The sequence below is a fragment of the Desmodus rotundus genome, chromosome 11 (assembly GCF_022682495.2).
Source record: "Desmodus rotundus isolate HL8 chromosome 11, HLdesRot8A.1, whole genome shotgun sequence".
NCBI classification, from domain to species: Eukaryota; Metazoa; Chordata; class Mammalia; order Chiroptera; family Phyllostomidae; genus Desmodus; species Desmodus rotundus.
Genome location: NC_071397.1, coordinates 87,697,255 through 87,717,403, shown reverse-complemented (window position 1 = coordinate 87,717,403; position 20,149 = coordinate 87,697,255). Strand labels below are relative to the sequence as shown.

Genomic DNA, 20,149 nt, shown 5'->3' with positions numbered 1-20,149 from the left:
AGAACACTACAAAGGTCTACCTTCCCAGGACATTTACTATTATAAACTACGTGGAGGTGCCCATCCCTGTCCAGCAACACTGGAAAGTGCCGGCAGAAGCTCTCTGTCCCACCCACCCGGATTCTGATTTTACATTGATGCTCCTTCTCCAGTTCTCTCAGTCCCACCTCCGACCTCACTGAGAGCACGGCCCAAAGGTCATAAAGAAAGCAGAAGTCATTGCCCAGAGAATCTTTCATCTTCCCACCACTGAGGTGCCTATCCGCCAGCGTCTGTGCTCCTCGTCCCGTTGTCCTTCCCGTCACAGTGGAAAACGCACCCCCCGCTCTTACCAGACTCAGTTCTCCAGATGTCGCCTTCTTGTCTACTTTCTGTGCTCTTATGTTGTCCCCTCTGTCTTCAATCATCAGTCTCTCCTCTACTAGGTCATTCCCGTGAGCATAAAAACACGCTTCACCATGCCCCATCTTAAAGAAAAATCAGTCACCACTCTGAGGGAAAAAAAAGCCCTCCAGGTATTACCCGATCTCTCTGTCCCCCTTCACAACAAACATGTCTAGTTTCCTTCCACAAATCGCCTCCGCCTTCAGCTCATTCTTTAGCTTTTAGTCCCATCACTCCCTTGAAACAGCTCTTCTCAAAATCACCAGTGATCTGCAAACGGTGTAATTCCATGAACGATGTTCTAGGTCATCTGTTCTGATTTCTCAGCCCCATTCAACACAGTGGATCGTTCCCTCTTAAGCATTTTCTCCTCTCGCCAATACCTCAGACATATTCTTTTCTCTCCGCTTTTGAACACTAGGCGTCCTAGATTTTCTTTCTACTTCATTGGAAGCTTTATCTCAGTTCTTTCGTCCTCTCCTTCTTTGTCCCATCACTAAATCTTAGGATCTGTGGACTCAGCCAGGTGTCCTCCTCTCTTCTCTATCTTTACTCCTTTCCCAGCGATCTCATCCCGTCCCCCAGATTTAACCTCCAATGAAAGTGCTGAGAACTCCCTAATTCATATTTGGACCCAGATATTTGAGTTCCAGATTCATACATCCAATCACCTATGTGACCTATACACTTAGATACCTAATAGCCATCTCAAAGGAGCATTTCAAAATCCAATTCTTTTTTAAAAATATGTTTATTAATTTTAGAGAGAGAGAATCATTGATGTGAGAGAGAAACATCAATCAGCTTCCCCTTGTGTCCCCGACAAGGAATCAAACCCACAATCCAGGTAAGGGCCCTGACAGGGAATCGAACCCCAAACCGTTTGGTGTGCCAGATGACATTCCAACCAACTAAGCCACACTGACCAGGGCTCAAAATCCAATTCTTGATTTTTCTTTGCCCCAAACTCCTACAGCCTTTCCTAGTGAATGGTACCACCACTCTTCCTTTTTCTGCTCCCTCACATCGCATATCTAATCCATCTGAACATCTCTTCTGCCTCCATCAAAGCCATCTTCTTCTCTTCACCATTGCTGGCACACAATATACCAGGTACCACCATCTCGCGCTTGAACTACAACAATCAGTTCTGTACTTGTCTCCCCAATTATTCTCTGATGCCCTTACAATCTGTTCTCCACATAAGATTCAGAGGGGTTAAATTTAGTATTATAAATTAGTGTCACTCCCTTGCTTAACAATTCCAATAGCTTTCCATTGTACATATAATACCCAAACTCCTTCCCATGTATTACAAAGTTCAGTATGATCTGGCCTTTGCCTTCCTCTTCCACTACATCTCAACCCCCCTTATTCATTGTATTGCAACGCATTCTATGCTCTTTCCTGCCTCGTGACTTCTACATTTGCCGTTCAATCTAGATTTTTGCAGATGGTTCCTCTTAATTTGCATCAGCGCATACTCTGGTTTCTCTTCAGATCATATAAATCTTTTGACTTTTTAACTTGAATCGGCTCAAATGCCTTCTAAATTATGCTTTCTAAATTTACCCAGGTTAAGTAAGTCCCTCTCTGATGTAGTACCTCGTTAATTTTCCTTTCCTGCAAAATAACCACCTATAATTATGTAACATTTTCTTATTTACAACCTGGCTTTCCCTGTGAAAGGTAAGCTTCCTGGGGGTACATGCAGGGCATTGTTGATGGTTGAATCTTCAGAGCTAATGACAGAGCTTGACAAATACAGGAGGCTAAATAAATGCACATTTAATTAATTACTTAATGAAAAAATGAACAAATGAAAGCAAAGACTATAGACACTGGTCCTTTCATTTGTTTATTGTGGAATTACATGTATTCAGAAAATATCTGAATACTTGAGCTTAATACTTAGAAAATAAAAACATTGGCATTTTTAGGCATATACTACAAACATGTAGTTTTTTAAGGCAATAAAATAATGACTGATATGCTCAAATAACATTACAGAAGAAGAAAACACAGAAGATTATCATTTTTACACTTTCTTCTTTGTCAGTTTCCTTCCCAGCTCAGAAGGAAAAACCAAAAATGAAATGCTAGCAAAGAAAGGAAAGGAAACAGGTTGAACATGAAGGTTACTTCCAGGGAAATGAGGAAGCTTCTGAGAGGGTGAACCCAGCTGACTGGCCCAGATCTCGGAGCCTCATACTGGTGTGCAGGTTGGAAGGGTAAGGCTCCTGGCACTTCTCCCCTAAACCCATGGGTTTGGGGGTGACAGCTTCTACAGCATGTGCTGTAAGAACACAAAGATTGAGCCTGGTTGAGTCAGACCACAGGACACAATCTCAATATAAATGTCTTCTATTGATCCTTGTTAAAAGGTATTGACCAAATATGCAATGGATAAATGCTGAATAATGCTTCACTTTTATTACTCTTTAGGGACAATAAACAACTACCACTGAAAAAGTAATGACAGAAATGATGGAAGTTTCAAAATATACAACCAAAATAATTGGAAAAGCAACCAAAAGTAAATTCAGATTTTGGGAATGCAATCTGTTTTCAAAACAGTCAAGGGCTTCACAAACTCAGCCTCTACTAGAGCCTTTGTGAACTACCTACATCCCACATGTCCAGCTGGCCGTTATTAATAAGGTAATGAACATTAATTAGAAAGACAGTGTCATTGCAAAAGACGAAAACAAAGTTCCTTCACTAGATCAATCTGTATTTGTGGCTCTCACATGAAATAATTGCATTTTTAATACTGTACCCTTTCTTTCCAGGGCAGTTAGACTTCTGCTTAGGCAGAAAACACTTAAATGCAATGTCAGTTTAGCTCCTGTGATGATTTTACTAAATGCTATGGTCCAAATGCATCTGTCTTCCCCAAAATCATATTTTGTAATCTTAATATCCCATGTGATGGAACTCAGCCTTCGGGGGTGATTAGGGCATAAGGGCAGAGTCCTCATGAATGAGATAAAAGCCCTTATAAAAGAGGTCTACCAGAGTTCTTTTACCCCCTCTGCCATGTGAGGCTAAAACGAGAAGTTTGTGACCCAAAGGAGGGTCCTAAACAGGCCACACTGGAACCCTGGTCCTGTACTTCTGGGCTCCAGAACTGGGAGGAGTAAATACTCTCGTATATAAGACCCCCCAGTCTGTGGTTTTTGTTAGGGCAGCCAGAACGGACTAAGACACTACCTGAGAAAATTGCGTATTCTAACAGTGCCATCTGGTAATAAATATTTAAAGTACGAACACTGTATTCAGTAAATCAGATAATCAGCCCTTTTATGATTAATGTGCATAGAGACTGTTCAAAATGACTACAGACAAATGACAGAGACCCAGCGTTTTGCTAATTTCACTAGTATTGTAAAGCAGACGGCAGGGCAATGGATTTCTCAGGAACACATCCCGTGACAGAGCACATGATGACAAGTTTGGCTAGTCTTTGGTTGAGCACATAACATGTACAAGACACTTTTACACGTAATTGTTGATCTTCATGATATCATCCTACGCTCAGATATGTTCTCCACTTTAGAGTCAAGGAAAATGAGAGTCAGCGACTTGAAATAAGGTGGTCAAGGGTGGTAAGTTACACAGATGGGAAGTGAGTGTGTTGGGATTTTGAACAAGGATCACCAGGCACCGTAGCCCCTGTGCTGTCCGTTCTGCCTGCACAAACTGAGGGCTGCCTTAAAAGAGGCAAGGCAGAAATATGGCTTCTGGGGGTAGTAACGAATGATCTCTAGGCTAGTCTTTAAAACAAAAGGTTATATTATCCAACTTCACTCACAATACTTTAGCACAAATACCTGTGTGTATAGATGTTAATATAAAAGCACGTGTGTATACATACATATACCTATATCTATACACATTTACAGACACACACACATGCATGTACACATAGGCACTCCAGGGTTAACATAGCATTTCAGGCCCAAATCAGGCATCTACACTCCAAAAGTTACTATGAACATATTTCAACTATTGCTTTCTCTGTTTGTAATAAAAAAAATGCTAATTGGCATTAAGAGATATAAAAGAGCCCTGGCTGGTGTAGCTCAGTGGATTGAGTACAGACCTATGAACCAAAGGGTCACTGGTTCGATTCCCAGCCAGGGCACATGCCTGGGTTGCAGGCCAGGTCCCCAGTAGGGGCGCATGAGAGGCACATTGATGTTTCTCTCCCTCTCTTTCTCCCCTCTCCAAAATAAATAAATAAATAAATATTAAAATAGAGATATAAGAGAAAAAATATCACAGGTTAAAACGGTACATCGATTAGTTTAAAATGTTAGAGGCAGAGGTACATCAATTAGTTTAAAATGTTAGAGACAGACCTGTTGCATACAGAATCCAAAATATCAGGAGTCAGCTATGTTTCAGAATTTAAAATTTTTTGTGCATCAGAAAACTACTATGAATGTATCTGTATGACATATTGCCCCCAAGTAGGAGCTGAAGCAGCAAACACATTAATATTTCTGCACTTAAGAACAAGGCTATTCACACCAAGCAGGATAAGTAGAGACTGTAATAAATAGCTTCATGTCAAGGCAAAGCTTTCTGATATCTCAGCATATTGGATTTTGGCACTGCAGATAAGGGATGGTGGACCTGTTACTGTGAATGGCCAAATTACTTAGGCCAATTGCAATTCACAGAAAACATTTCCTTTGAAAGCTGATATTAAACTTCACACATTATCCCGCAATAACAATATTGCATTGGCAAGTACGATAACCCTTCACCCCTCCGGCACTTGGCTGCCAATGATGTATATTCAGAGTACGGCTGGGAAATCAAAGGTGAGCCATGGGACAAGGCCTCTAGGCAGCCATCACAGAGGGCACAAGGGCCACATCCTGGGGAGTGTGGCATGATTCGTAATTGATGCCCCGTATCTTTAATCCGATCTGGCTTCTAAACTCAACACAGATTAAGAACCAGTAAGTGGAAGCACAGACAGCCCCACGAGGTGAGTGCACGGAGCAGTCACCAGCAACAGCTGATGTTCTGATAGCAACAAAAAAGAAATAAAACTATGTGTCAGGAAGGTAAGAGCCTCCTCACTGCAAAGACAGAAAGGCCTGGGCTCCAATCCCAGCTCTGCCCACAAGAGCTGGGTGATCTCGGTACTCCGTAACATCTCTCTGCTGCCGTTCATTCACTGATGTGGTATTGATCTCAGTGCGGCCTGTCCCCAGGGTTGCTGTGCGGGATCGATCAGATAATGCCTGGGAGGGGTTTCGCACGCCACCTGACCATGAGAAGGCACTCAGAACATTCCTATACTAAAAATAAAGCGCAACATCTCACATGCTGCCTGGATAAGTTCACTATCAATTCTTCAGAACCCAGAGCATGACCATAACTTAACACAGAAAAATGTCATCTTAGCGATGCCGTGTGACTTTGAACATGTCCTTTAAACTTCTGCAAGCCTGAGGGCATTAGATTAGACCGTGCATTCTTAACACGGGGTAAGGTGTTCTCTGGCAGGACAAGGTGAAGGAGGGCAGTGGGAAAACGTTTACTCTGTTCATGTATAAAGCACAACTAGAAAGCAGAGAAGTGGATACACTGCATACCCACGGTATAAAAATTTCATGAGGACAGCTATCTAAAAAGGCTTCTTAGGGGGTTGTTAAAATAATAAGGGGTTGAGAGATACTGGTGTAAATGAACCATAATGTTAAATACACCTCTTAAAGTATCTTAATTCTATCTTCACAACAATAAGGCCAAGAATTCAAAAAAAGCTTAAATATAAGTTCAAACACTCTGTTTAAGAAGACAAAGAAAGATCTGTATATTTACAAATACCTCCAATTGAAACAGTTAAAAATTGTAAACATCCCCTGTGTTTAAAGAAAAAATCCTCCCAACACATAAAAACTCCAGCTGTCCCTCACAGAGGGATCTTGGGAGCTGGGCTTTCATTATATTTCCCCTGCTTTATAGATAACAGTGCACCTAAATCACATCTAGACACTAATACATTCAATTATATCCCCCCAAAATGAAGAAACAAACATGAATAAGGACAACCACTTGCGCCCACCACACAACTGGAACAGTGTGGCTGTCGTTGCTGTGATAAATGAAAGATCCCCTTGGAACATAATTCATTTTTAATTGCCTCTTCCATCTAACCTAAGTACTGCTGTACTCTGTCTTCAAATATTTACAAAGTAAAAGCAAAAGAAGAATTGAGGGTGCAAGTGACGCGGTGGGCCACACATCTCCCCACGGTCAATTTTTCGGGTATTGTTTACAACAAAAATAAAGTCACAACTTACACATGAAACTTTTGGAAACAGACAAAGTATGGTTAACAACCACCTCTCTGAGGGGTAGGTGGTTTTTTTAAAACTGAGGTATAATTGATGTACAATTGTGTATTAGTTTTAGGAATACAACACAATAATTTGATATATGTATGTATTGCAAAATGATTAGCACAGTAAGGCTGGTTAACATCCATCCCCACAGTTAACAGAATTTTTTCTTGTGATGAGAACCTTTAAGATCGACCCCCTCAGCAACCTTCAAATACACGGCACAGCACTGTTAGCTACGGTCGCCACGATGCACCTTGCAGCCCCAGAAGCCCCAGAATTTATTGATCTCATAAGTGAAGTTTGCACCTTAACACTGTTTTTAATTCACCTTCTTCCCTGCCTCAGTTTGGGGACCCTTACTATACCCAAATGGCCTGGTATGACCAAAGAACTGTTGGATAGAACGCTACAAAGATCAGTATTCCAGCTACATTCTACTTTAACCACTTATGAAGTTCTGTACTTGCCACCCCAGTTTTATTTCCTCCAGAACCCTAGAGGGCTCGTACACTGCCCTCACAATTTCTTTGAGTAATTTCCAAATATCTACTTTAGAAATTCTGACTCGAAATGGCCTTCCAAAAATGTATAAAACACCTCCACGTCAAACTGTTACTAAGCGCTTGGCCATACTTCATTACCTGAGACATATATCCTACAGTGTTCTAGTAGTACCCATTTTATTCACTGAAAAATAAATGTGTCTTGATATCTTTCATAGCTTTCAAGCACTTGCATTTGAATATACAAAGATGCGTGGGAAACCACAATTCTCTTAGACACAGGCACGCCCCCCGCACTACGCAGGAGGTGAACCCGGTTTTCCTGACGCCGAATAGAAACATGCCATCTTAAAAGGGTGCTAACCACTGTTTGTAGGTCCTCAAATCCTAGGTGTTCCAGTGACAGAAAACCTCTCTTATAAAGCCATATGCTATTTTAGACTGTTCCAAATATATTGACGAGACAGGGTGATGGAAAGGAAAAAAAAATAGATTCGTTAAGCCCTAAATACATACACATCACGTATTTCAGGAGTCTAGTGAGGAAGATCCAGCTGAGCAGCACACTGTTTTAATTACCATTAGGGATAATATTACCCTAAAGCAGCTGTGCAGACCTAAGTGTTGCTTACCATCACAGGCTACAAGATACACTCCTGGTCACACCAAGAGGACACCAAAAAATCAGAACACTTAAATAATCACTGGCAAGGTTCAGACTTATTCAAGGAAAATCTCCACTGTAGAATGTTAAGTAGATGTTGTATATACATTCTGTATGTAAAAACAGAAAAAATCATAATGAAATGTACGCCCAGTAGTTGCATATTTTGGTACGTTTCTATGAGAAAGCCAAAGCAACCAAATTCTCAACTGGACGACACCTACCGCCCCGCCAGGACCTCAGCGTTTACCTTTGTTTCAGGTTGATCCACGACGTTTTTAAGTACTCCGTGGTTTCTTTCACGTTCCTCGTGTCGTCACTACCGTATTCTTCCAGCAGCTTCTGCAGGACGTTATCGAACGCCATTACGACGCCATCACCGGGACCCAGCTCTTGAAGCAGTATCTAAGGTGTAATTCCAGGTGTCAGTGTTAGACTTGGTGGCTCCGGAACTAGTACTACCCAGACACTGGTCCTCCCAGGAGGCTTCACATGTGTTAGACACACGCCAAAGGAAGAAAGCAAAGCACTGGACCAACTCTTGCACGCAAGTTTAAACCAAAATAATTACAGAAGTGAAAAAAAAGTCTAAGAAAGTGATCAGGTACATAGCAGATGATGTTAAAAATTATCTTTCCCTCTTTTAGATATTTTATTTGGTCAAAACATTTGTCTCTACCATATGATCTCACCTTTAACAGGAACCTAATCAATAAAACAAACAAGCAAGCAAAAATATAACCAGACACTGAAATTGAGAAAAGGCTGCCAGTGACCAGAGGGGAGAGAGGAGGGAATTTCAGGGGAAAAGGGTGAAGGGTTTGTAGGAACAATTATAAAGGACAGACACATGGACAATGACAGGGTGGGGGGGTGGAAACGGGAGGCGGGGAGGGCTGGGGATTAGGCTGGGGTGGGGGGAAAGGCAGAGAACTGTACTTGAATAACAATAAAGTTAGAAAAAAAAATGGTCTCTTTTCATTCCTTCTGCTATATATCTGATCCTTGTAAGAGCATCCATTGTATCGGAATGAAGTTACTACAGAACCCTCCTGCGCTTAGAGAAATGGGAAGGGCCAACAGTATGGAAGTCTGCTGTTTCTGGCCCCTTGATGGCCGTGCTTGTTTACAAAGTTAACTGCTTGAGAGGATGAAGCAGACAAGCAAGGTTCACCGAGAGCTGACTGGACAGCGATACCGAGGCTGAGTGCATCCATTGGCATTGGCTCCTTGATAGACATTTTTAACCTCCGAGAGCCCCTGGATGAGACACTCCTCGTGACATCTAAATGACAAATGAAGTTCCTTTAGTGCTTTTTGTGGCCATTGACAGAAAAATCTACCCTAAAGTTTTCAAAGAAAAAAACCATTTGTGCTGATGAGACGAGGATATTCTGAGTATGATGGCCAAAGCACTGATATCACTTTTAATTGTATTCCTTTAGTGAAGCATTGGGGGATTGGCTAATATTACCTTTGCTTCATGTGGTGGAAACAATCGGCAGGTAATTAATAAACACAGAGACCCATCCAGGAAATCCCAACACCTGGCCATTCGCTTTTTAAATTGTAACCCTGGAAAGTCCGTATGTGTGAAGAATGGAAGCATACTTCCATGTTTTAGACTCCGATTCCCACATATCCGTTATTACACTCTTCACAAATGCACACTTGCATCTTCGGCTATCTGAAGGACGAATACATGTTACACCAGAACATAACCTGACAACCATAACCTCTATTTCGAGTTCAATACCATCAACTCTGATGCTACTGATGAAGCACTTTGGTTATAAAGGTATTAATAGAAAGGAAATTAATAGAAAGGTATCTGATTGGTTCCCGGCAGTAGTTCTCAGATGAAAGTCTCAAGAAATTTTATAAGTACAAACAACCTTCGGGGTAGATATGAAGGGGACAAAAGAAGGGACCTGCGACCCTGAACATGTTCTCTTTCTGGATGCTGGTGTGCAGGTGTGTTCCGTCTTCAAGGAGTCAGTGAGCGATAAATCTAAGATGTATGTGCATTTCTATTTGTTGTGCCTCCAGAAAATGTTCCAAATCCTTCCCGGTCAAATTCTTTCTATAAATTTCAGTGTGCACTCTAAGAACTTGGGAAAGCATCTTGACAAGAGTCCTAAAAATTACAGTAGACTGAGAAAAAAAATTACATCCAACAAATCACTACTGCCAAAAAATATCTAAGGAGCCTTACTTGATTATCAGAAATTTGTTTGATAAGTGGATCCCTTCGGGCTTGCTGAAGAATATAGAGGCGAGCCTCGTATTTCCTCATAAGTTCCTCGGTCTCCTCCCTGTGGTCATCCCATTGAAGACTGTCAATCACCATGTCCTCCAGCTGCTGCTGCCGCAGCTCCACGCCGTGCTGAGTGCTGTCCCACTGGTTCTTGACCTTCTCCACTGGAGGGAGCACGATAAAGAAGAATTCCAGAAGGTGACTATCAGGAAAGGGGAAAAATGCCTGACACCAAATTTAGTACAAATAAGGCTATCAACAGGAAAGGCAAAGGAGGAAAGTTCACACACACATTTTACAGAAATTTCAATATGTCACAATATACAATTGACACATTTCTGAAACCATTCTCGAGGGAAAATTCTCAGATTGAACTCATTTTCAGTGCGCTAAAATACCTCACAATTAAAATATCTGCTGCAATAACCTGGTAAAGTAAAAAGTTGTACGGAAAACAGTTTCCTACCTAGTCTTATGTTTACAGGACCTGGTGTGAGGAAGGCAGATGTAACAGCACTTTGTGGGACTTTCAGACAGACACAGTCACTCGTCCTCTCAAAGGAGGTGTTCCAAGGGAGCCTTGATTTTGAAAGGAAACTCTTCAAGAGTACTTTCACACTTGTTTTACTACGGCATTAAACTTCTCTAAAAGGAAGTATTTTTCTATGTTGAAGTGCAAGAGAAACACTAAAAGTAAAGTAGATTCAAGTTCTACAAACCCAGCAGCTCTTTATCATGAAAAAAATACATTGTCTCTTTTCTGCTGTCTTTTTTATTGTGTCTATTTCTCTTTCTTTCATTCTGTCTCTTTTTTAATTTTCTGTTATATTATTACAGCTGTCCTAATTCTTCCCCCATCATCCCCCTCCTCCCATCCCACCCCCTGCTCCCAACAGTCAATTCCCATGCTGTTGTCCATGTCCATGGGTCATTCATACATGGTCTTTGATTGGTCATTTTGGCTTCTTCCCACCATTATCCCCCTCCCCTCTCCTCTGGTCACTGTCAGGCTGTGCCATGTTTCCCTGCCTGTGGTTCTATTGTGTTCATTAGTTTATTTTGTTCATTAGATTCCTCTTATAGGTGAGATCATATGGTATTTGGCCTTCACCACCTGGCTTATTTCACTTAGCAATAATGCTCTCCAGTTCCATCCATGCTGTCACAAAAGGTAGGAGCTCTTCTTTCTTTCTGCTGTGTAGTATTCCATTGTGTAAATGTACCACAGGTTTCTTATCCACTCATTTACTGATGGGCACTTAGGTTGGTGCCAGCACTTGGCTATTGTAAATTGCGCTGCTATGAACATTGGGGTGCATAGGTTCTTTTGAATTGGTGATTCAGGATTTTTAGGGTATAGTCCCAGCAGCAGAATCACTAGATCAAAAGGCAGTTCCATTTTCAGCTTGGCCATTCTGACAGGTGTGAGGTGATACCACATTGTTTTTAATTTGCATCTCTGATGGCTAGTGATGCTGAGCATCCTTTCATATATCTATGGGCCCTCTGTATGTCCTCCTTGGAGAAGTGTCTGTTCAGGGCCTTTGCCCATTTTTTAACTGGATTGTTTGTCTTCCTGGTGTTGAGTTGTATGAGTTCTTTATGTATTTTGGAGATTATACCCTTTGTCTGAGGTATCATTGGCAAATATGTTCTCTCATAACAGTGGGTTCCCTTTTCATTTTAATGATGGTTTACTTAGTCATACAGATTTTTAGTTTGATGTAGTCCCATTTATTTATTTTTTTTTATTTCCCTTGCCCTAGGAAATATATTGGTGAAAATATTGCTACATGGAATATCTGAAATTTTACCAGCTATGTTTTCCTCTAGGATTTTTATGGTGTCACAACTTATATTTAAGTCTTTTATCCATTTTGAGTTTATTCTGGTGTGTGAGTAAGTTGGTGATCTAGTTTCATTTTTTTTTTCATGTAGCTGTCCAGCTCTTCCAACACCTTATATTGAAGAAACTATTTTACTCCATTGTACACTCACGCCCCCTTTGTCAAATATTAATTGACCACAGAGACTTGGGTTTATTTCTGGGCTCTGTATTCTGTTCCATGGGTCTATGTGTCTGTTCTTATGCCAGTACCAGGCTGTTTTGATTACAGTGGCCTTGTAGTACAGTTTGATATCAGGTATTATGATCCCTCCTACTTTATTCTTCTTTCTCAAGATTGCTGGGGATATTCAGGGGACATTCTCTGACTCTCTCTCCCCCTTCTCTCCTCTCCTCCCTTCCCTTCTTTCTCCTTCACATTTTTAACATGAAATTAAGAAAAGAAAGATCTAAGGAAACAAACTTCTGTTTAATTAATTCAAGGGCAATTCATGATCTTGAACTGAAGTCAATAAGCAAAAGCTTTTGAATATCTTCAAAAACCCATTGATAGTAAATAGATAAAAAGTTAAAAAATAAACTTCTAGAAGATATTTTGAATGCCAGACAGACTGAAAGGTTGTGGTTAAGTACCAGGCCAAGAAGAACTTAACTGCAAAATAACATTTCTTCTGGTAAAATGTTTGGGATAATACAGGGTTATAGTAAACCATTAAAGCTATCAATTCAAGATTGTTTCGAAAACTGCAAACTTTACTTACATGTAATGATTCTAAAAAATTGTTCAATGAGGATTTATTTTACTCTGTCTGAATAAAACTTTAAATAAGTTGCTTAAGATTTTAACTTAAGGAGAGGACAAATCTATCATAATGTTCTACTTGTCAGTTGCAAAGTTACATGGCGTGTTTATGCCAAATCTGCTACTAACAGAATCCTTAAATATTGAACCAAGCTAATGACATCAAGTGACAGCAAATACCACAGGTTTGTCATAAAAATAAGCAAATTATCCCATTAATTATGAGTAAGAACTAAAACCAGGTTACTATGGCTAATACATGCCAGCTGAGAATGGTTTTTTTTATATGATAAACAGTGACAAAGACTATGTAGCCTCTACACAAGAAAATGGAGAGAAACCAAAGAGAGGGAGTTAAATTGGAAAGGGAAGACATTTGGGAGAAGAAAAGTCTTGTAAGAAAACAAAGAAACTTTGGACAAATACAGAGGTTGGGGGGGGGGAGTAAGTCGGTAGGAAAAGCAGAACAGAAATGGCTTTCTATAGAGTTTGGTGTCACTGGAGCAGAGAAGCTGCCCCCCACGCGGTGGGCCATGGGATCCTCTGGAGTTCCATAACAGACATAAACTGCCCATCAATTAGTAATAAAAGGAACGAGAAAGAAGGAAAAGGGCTGAATCAGCAAAAATAAACCAATATTGTAAGACACTAAAGGATCTTTCCTAGCTCACGTCTTATAACAACCCTTGTTGCCACATTTATTTTGAAATCAAAACACTCCTTTTATAGGAGAAATTGTCAAATTTCTCCCCTTGAGAAATATTAAACAAGGTGACAAAACACATTCCAGTTTATATTCTGCCGCAACTTAAGTACATAAAAAATAATTGGTATTGGGCACTGTGGGAGGCCCCAGAAAGGTGCATATTCGCCATCTGTGGCGGGAAGAGAAAATCCACATTGAATTCATGGGGGAAAGATCACAGCAGGAACTGAAGATAGAAAACACCACGGACCAGAGACAGTGGGAAAGGCTTTCCAAAGGGGGTGACGTTTTATTAGCTGAATACATTTTTACCTGGGGAGACAAGGTTGAAGAGAAAAAAACTAATGCAAATAAAAGCAGGACAATAAGAAATGTCAGGATGTTTTAAAGAGTATGTATAGAACAAAACTGCGGCAGATGGAGCCGAGGGCTGCTGTAGTAGAAGAGGGGATGATAAAAGTAGACTGTGACTGTCCCTACAAGTCCTAAAGTGTGTTTCAATTTCAAAATAAATGTGACAACAACAAGGTTATTGTAACAGAAGAGGTAGCAGAGAATTTTCAGTGTTTCACAATGTTGGTTCATTTTTTTCTGAATGAGCCATTTTACTTCTTTCTCCCTCCTTTTATTAATCATCACATTGCTTGTGCCTATGAATTCTTGGGAACTTAGACTTTGTTTTATATGAAATTTAAAGTCAGGAAGTAAACTGGAAGCAAAACTCATGGCTTTGGTGGTTTTGTTTGTTAGTTGTTTTGTTTTAGCTTGTTGTTTAGCTAAAGTATTCCCAAGTTACTGCCGGGCACAGAGGTACACAGTAGTTGCTCAATAATATTTTAGGAATGAATTTTGAGAAGAGTTAAATGACATGATAAGATCTGGTTCTAGTTAACGAATTGTAATGGAAGAATGGATTTTCATTCCTATGGGTTTCTCTAACATGTTTTCTGGGTTCCTTCGAAAGAAATACTAATTTAAAAGCAAATAATCCAATGAATCAGTAAATACTTAAAAGTAACATTAATATTAATTCTTTAAGGAATTCATAAGAGAATTGTGACAATGTTCACAAGAAATAAAAACACAGAGAAAGCTATATTTATTAGTAAAGAGTATCAAATATTACATAATATTAATTTCTGATTGAATAATCTTTGAAAATGTGTTTGTGTAAGCATTTTCAGTGTAAGTGGATGATAAGAGAATTTTTTTTAAACTTACGTTTTTCTGTGATTGCTGTTCTCACATCTGAACTGGAAGCTTTATTTTTCAAATTCTGAGCCAGTGTAAAAACATAATCAAGCTGAGGATGGCGCTGCTCCAAGTCAGCCTTTGTGATCTGTTTAGGAAGAAATGATTGTACGGTGGGTTAATAGGCTACACGGTAAGAGTGCTACGGAAGCAAAGCGGGTGTGCTGACATCGAAGTTGCGGTTTTTCTCCTAGAAGAGGCAGTGAGACATCTGCGCCGTGGCAGACAAAGGGCAGGATTGGGAGTCAGAAGTCCCAGGTTCAAATCTCATCACTGCCACTTCTCATCTAGGCCACCAGGCAAGGCACTTCACCTCTCTGTGGTTTTGTTTCCACAAAAAAAAAAAAAAATAATAAAATTCTTCCAGTTCGGCTACATCAAGTCTGAGGAGATTAAATGAAAAAAGTCCCTTTAAAAAGCTAAAAAATGTTCTGAAAAACATTAGCAGTAACTTCTGCAGATGATACCTTGCATATCAATCCTACACCAAATAGGAGCACAAACTAATGTCACCTACAGGGATAAGGGGCGTATTAGAGAAATGCTAATTGAAATAATTATAAATTAAACAATTTTAGACAAAAAAAAACCTTGCTCTATTGTTTATCACAGTACTGATGAATATGGGAGAAAAGCTAATATCAGAAAAAACAGTGCATTTTAAGTAAAGAACTAATAAATAGCCATAAACACTACTTCCAAAAGGTACAGTGTTGGGAAAAGTTAGAGAATCTCTTTCTAATCTTTTAGCTCTTCTTGATGAATTTACTAATTTTGCAGGCTTCGATTACTTCTCCATTGTCATCTGTTATTTCCAAATGGCGTATTCACAACTTCCAATCCCAAGTCTCAGAGTTCAGTGCAGGCTGACACTTCCTTCTAAATGGCCAAATAACCTCTCCGCACAATGTATTCAAAACTGAATCAATCACACCCTCATCCGTGTTTCATTTCTTCTATTCCTTACTGCTGCTAACTACAACAGCATCATCTCAGCCACCCAGAAAGGCTCTTTTCTTTGTAGTAAGCACCTCTTGTACTATTACCACTCTTCCATGGAAGTAGAGCGTTGTCACTATTAGTCTCCAGCCACAATTGAAAAAAAAAAAAAGATGCATGCCCACTGCTTACAGACTAAAAGTCCAGAGGGTTTTGCGTGGCCTACAAGCTCCTTCAGAGTGAACTCGAGCTGCCTTTTTGCCGTCTTACTTCCCACTACACTTCCCTACTGCACAAATACTGACCCAATGTCCCTCCTGCTCTCTGATCTCCTGTTTTCAGTCACTCTGCTCCCTCTACAGGCATGTCATGTATTTGTCTCTAGATGCGAAACTCCCACGTTGTCTGCCTTCCGCCACTGGGGAGGCAACTCCCTTCCTCATCCGAGCTCCCCTAACAGGTCACTGGTACCTGCCCCGTGCCCTGTACCTGGCGCTGCGCTCTGCCACAGAGACGTGCTCAGCTGTACACATTCAGCGCCTCCATCTCCGTTTGGGCCTATCTGCAATCTGGGATAAACTGGGCATCTACCTCAAAAGACGGTGCAGGAAGTAAGTGAAAGAATACATGTAAATTACTTAGAAAAATACCCAGCACACATTTAGGCACTTAATAAAAGTTAGCAATTGCTGTTATTATTTTATGGCTCATTCCCAATTTCTATTGAGTATATTCTTTTCAGCATCTCTATATGACACACAGCCCAGAACTTAACATATACTGAACATGAATACGGAACTTTATCAATTGGCATTATATATACATATATATACATACATATATATTATACACACACATATATATAATTGTAGTCAGAAGATTCTCACTTCTAATGTCAGCAATTAAACATATAAGCCCATTATGAAAAAAAGTTGAAAAGGTGCTTCCGAAAATTATCCTACATCACATTAGGCATTAAATGTAATGCTAGTTTACATTTAGACTGATGGGGCTACATTTACAATATCAGTTTTAGATTTTAAAACACACACTGAGCCTACAGCTGAAGTTGGTAAAGGTGACCTTACCAACACAGCATACGTGCGAGGAAAGCTCTACTCTTCAGAGCTAGCCTGAGACGGCTGTTTGACGTATAAAGAATCTTTAAAGCTCACGCTCCCAGAGCTTAGGATGAACAAAGGAGACCCGGACACATCTTGTCTGCCCACGTGCTCTCACGACAAGGCTTTACACTGTGCACCTACTTTCATCCTGGAAACTGTCTTATTGATCTCTTCTACATCCCCGACGGTAACGATGTTGGACTTCAGCATCTGGTCGATCAATACCAGCCAGTCGGCTAGTTCTGTTATCGTTTTATCCAGATCAGCAGGAATGGAAATTTCTGAAGCACGAGGAGCCTGAACAGGAAGATCTGAGGCAGAGGATGCTAGCACCACCTTTTGGACACCAGGATGAGCTGAAATTTAAAATGCAGGGCAGCATTAATTACTAAACCAACAGCATATTCTGACGGGCTGGTGCAATGGTGACTGGTGTCTGTGTATTATGTAAAACTTAGATTGAGTAAAAAAATGGCAAGAGTTTTTATTTTCTCCTAGTGAGGTGGCAGCGGTACTTCTGTAGTATGTATGTCTTTGGTAGCTGTAAAGCCAAGTCTCACAATATTCCAGGGCAGAAATTACTCAGAAGTAACTAACAGTGATACCAAGAGAAAATGAAATAAAAAATATAACAGCAGTGAGAAAATCAGCACTGTTATTTTGTCCAATGTTCACTTGAATTGTAAAGCAAACTTATTCATAGCTTTCTGTTCTTTTTTACTTACCTTTGTAACTTTATGAGCATCAATAATTCATAATACACATCATTGTGAATACCTGTGTAATAATCTCTGGATATATTCATTGTTCGTTAACTCTTCCCTACAGCTGCGTACTTGGATGGCTCCTTGTATTTTACTTTAAAACAAAACTTGTAAGGGACACCTTTTTGCACATTTCTGACTAACACTTAGTGTTACAGATTTGCTAAGTCGAATGACTGGGTCAGCAAGTATTAAAAATTTTAATGTATTTAATACTTGTTGCCAAATTGCTTCCCATAAAAGTTGGAAATTTAGACCCGCAGCAGCAGCATGTGGAGCCCAGAGCATCCGCATCCACACCAACAGTGTTCCATCTCAAAGGGTAAACACACGGCTTTCACCACTGTCTTCCGTAACTGCGTTCTCTTCTGCTTCCTTGTCAAGTTGCATGAGCTCACTTTTACAGGGAAGATCAACCCTTGCCATATAGCTGAAAACTTTCTAGTTCAGGATTTTTCGTGTATTTTTCTTTTCTTTTTAGCATATAGATGTTATCAGACAGACTGGGCTGATCAAACCCGTAAACCTGTCACAGGAGATTGTCTTTCTAGAACTTTTAAAGTTAGAGACTCTTATCTTCTTCAAACACTGGATAAATATGTTTTCTCTTCATTGTTTGTCTTTGTCTTGTTTTGTTTTTCATGCTAGAAGGTTGGTTGTTTTTCTTTAGTTTTACACGAAGTAGTTGAATTAATTGTTACACCCATCTGTAACCCATGTTAACATCCAGTATATTAGATGAGGTTTCAGTAATTTTCTAAAAATTACAGTCCATCTGTAAAGTCAGGACAATTCAAATTAAAAACCCCAAGAGGTTTGCATGTAACTTGACAAAATCACATAGTGAAATTTCTGGTTTCAAAATTAATATAGAAAAGGGCCAAGAACAGCCAGAGAGTGAGCAGGGCACAGGGGGAACGGAGAGCTCATGGCAGGGTGTGGGAGCTCCAGTGCCACGGCCTGCACTCTCATCCCGCACTCTCATCGGGACGAGGAGAGGAGGAAATAGCGACGACATGCTTTTTCTCCACATCTAATGTAGGCATCTGTCAGTAGGTAGCTTCCCTAGGATGAAGAACTGTTCCAATCCCCATCTCCCACCTGGCTCCAAGGATACCTAAACCTTTGCCCTCAGTCAGGATCTGCATCTAATTACACCCCTCCCCCAGAACATGCTAGCCTAACAGTTACAGCTGGTTTTCTGCAAAGCTGCATGTCCCCAGCTTCCCCACCTGGCCCCGTCCCTTCCCTTCAGCAGGCTGTCTCTAGGCGCAGGCCCCACTCTCGTCCCAGGAAAGGCAGAAAGTCTCCTAGCACCATGCCTTGCGCACACTGGGTAGTGAGGTAGGTATGTGCTGGGTTTAAAAAAGACGTTCCTTTCAAACACTGAAGTTAGGATAACAAATCACACCTGGGTTGTGTTTCTAAGTTTAAAGTTGTCTCTAATTCATATACAATGTTAATCTTCAGAATAGTTTGCTACGCTCATAAAAGCTTGGTAAGGAATAAACTGCACCCTACCAGCAACGCTCGCCGGAGAAGCAGAGCAGGGCCCCGGGATGCGTTCCTTCAGGATGCTGGGCAGGTCTCGGCACACCTACAGCGTCAGGCCGAACAAAAAGAGAAGAGTTCGGTATAAATAAGGATGATTGTATTTCCAAAAGAGGAAGTGTTACTCTAAAGGACAGCTTTGCCACGTCTCCTCCCACTCAGTGCCTGCGCTTCTGTTTCCACCTTCTGCCCACTGCAGTCCTGTGTGCGCCCCCACTCCAGCGACATCACTCTCAAGAACGCCGTGCAGTCCTTAGCTGCCCTGGTGCTTTGCAACATTCGGTGCTGCCTCACTCCCCCACCCCTTGCATTCTGTGAATATTCTGTACTCCTGACTTTCCTCCCACCTCCCTGCCTGACCTTCGGAGTATCCTTCACCAGCTCATTCTCCTCTACCCCTCTATCAAATGCTAACATTCTACAGGCCTCTCTCTGTAGACCCTGGTTTCTAATGATTTCATCTACCATACAGAGTTTTCAGATGCAGGAGACTCCCCAAAACTATGTCTTCAGTCTGGCTCTCTCTGGCAACTGCATATTTAGACATGTCCAAATCCAAAGTCATCCTCTGTCTCCCTGACATCCCCTTCACAAAGGGGATGACGAATGTGTCTCTCCGATCAGTGATCCTGGTCTGGGGGGTGGGTTTGCTCAGAGGACTTGCTTTGCAGCCCCTAGGATAACTCCACCCATCTCTACATTCAGCTACAGTGAGCTTTCAAAATGTAACTTTCTCCTGCTCAACACCCATTGATAGCTTCCCACTGCCCTCAACTGTTCTCAGGACTGAGCTTAAAATCCTTGTGCTGCACTGGGAGGCCTCTAGGAACTGACGTGTGCAAGCATCGCTCACTGTTCACTTCATTTTGAGCTACTTCCAGGGTCCTAGTGCACTGAGCTCTTTCTGTCCCTTCTAGACCATTTCACCTGCTGCTGCTTGTCTGTGCAACGCCCCTTTCCCCTACTCTTCAGCTGGCCAATTCTTATTCA

At 40.9% G+C, this 20,149-nt stretch overlaps 1 protein-coding gene across 8 annotated transcripts in view; it reads right to left on the bottom strand.

Moving 5' to 3' along the window:
* UTRN (utrophin) overlaps nt 1-20,149 on the bottom strand; it is a 448,258-nt gene that overhangs the window by 228,288 nt on the left and 199,821 nt on the right. For all 8 annotated transcript variants that reach the window (XM_053914383.2, XM_024551943.4, XM_053914384.2 and 5 more), the window contains 5 exons: nt 19,130-19,205; nt 16,986-17,200; nt 14,752-14,869; nt 10,135-10,340; nt 8,170-8,324 (listed from right to left, as the gene is read on the bottom strand). In XM_053914383.2, the coding sequence (XP_053770358.1) occupies nt 8,170-8,324; nt 10,135-10,340; nt 14,752-14,869; nt 16,986-17,200; nt 19,130-19,205 (770 nt within the window). The remainder of the gene's footprint in view (nt 1-8,169; nt 8,325-10,134; nt 10,341-14,751; nt 14,870-16,985; nt 17,201-19,129; nt 19,206-20,149) is intronic.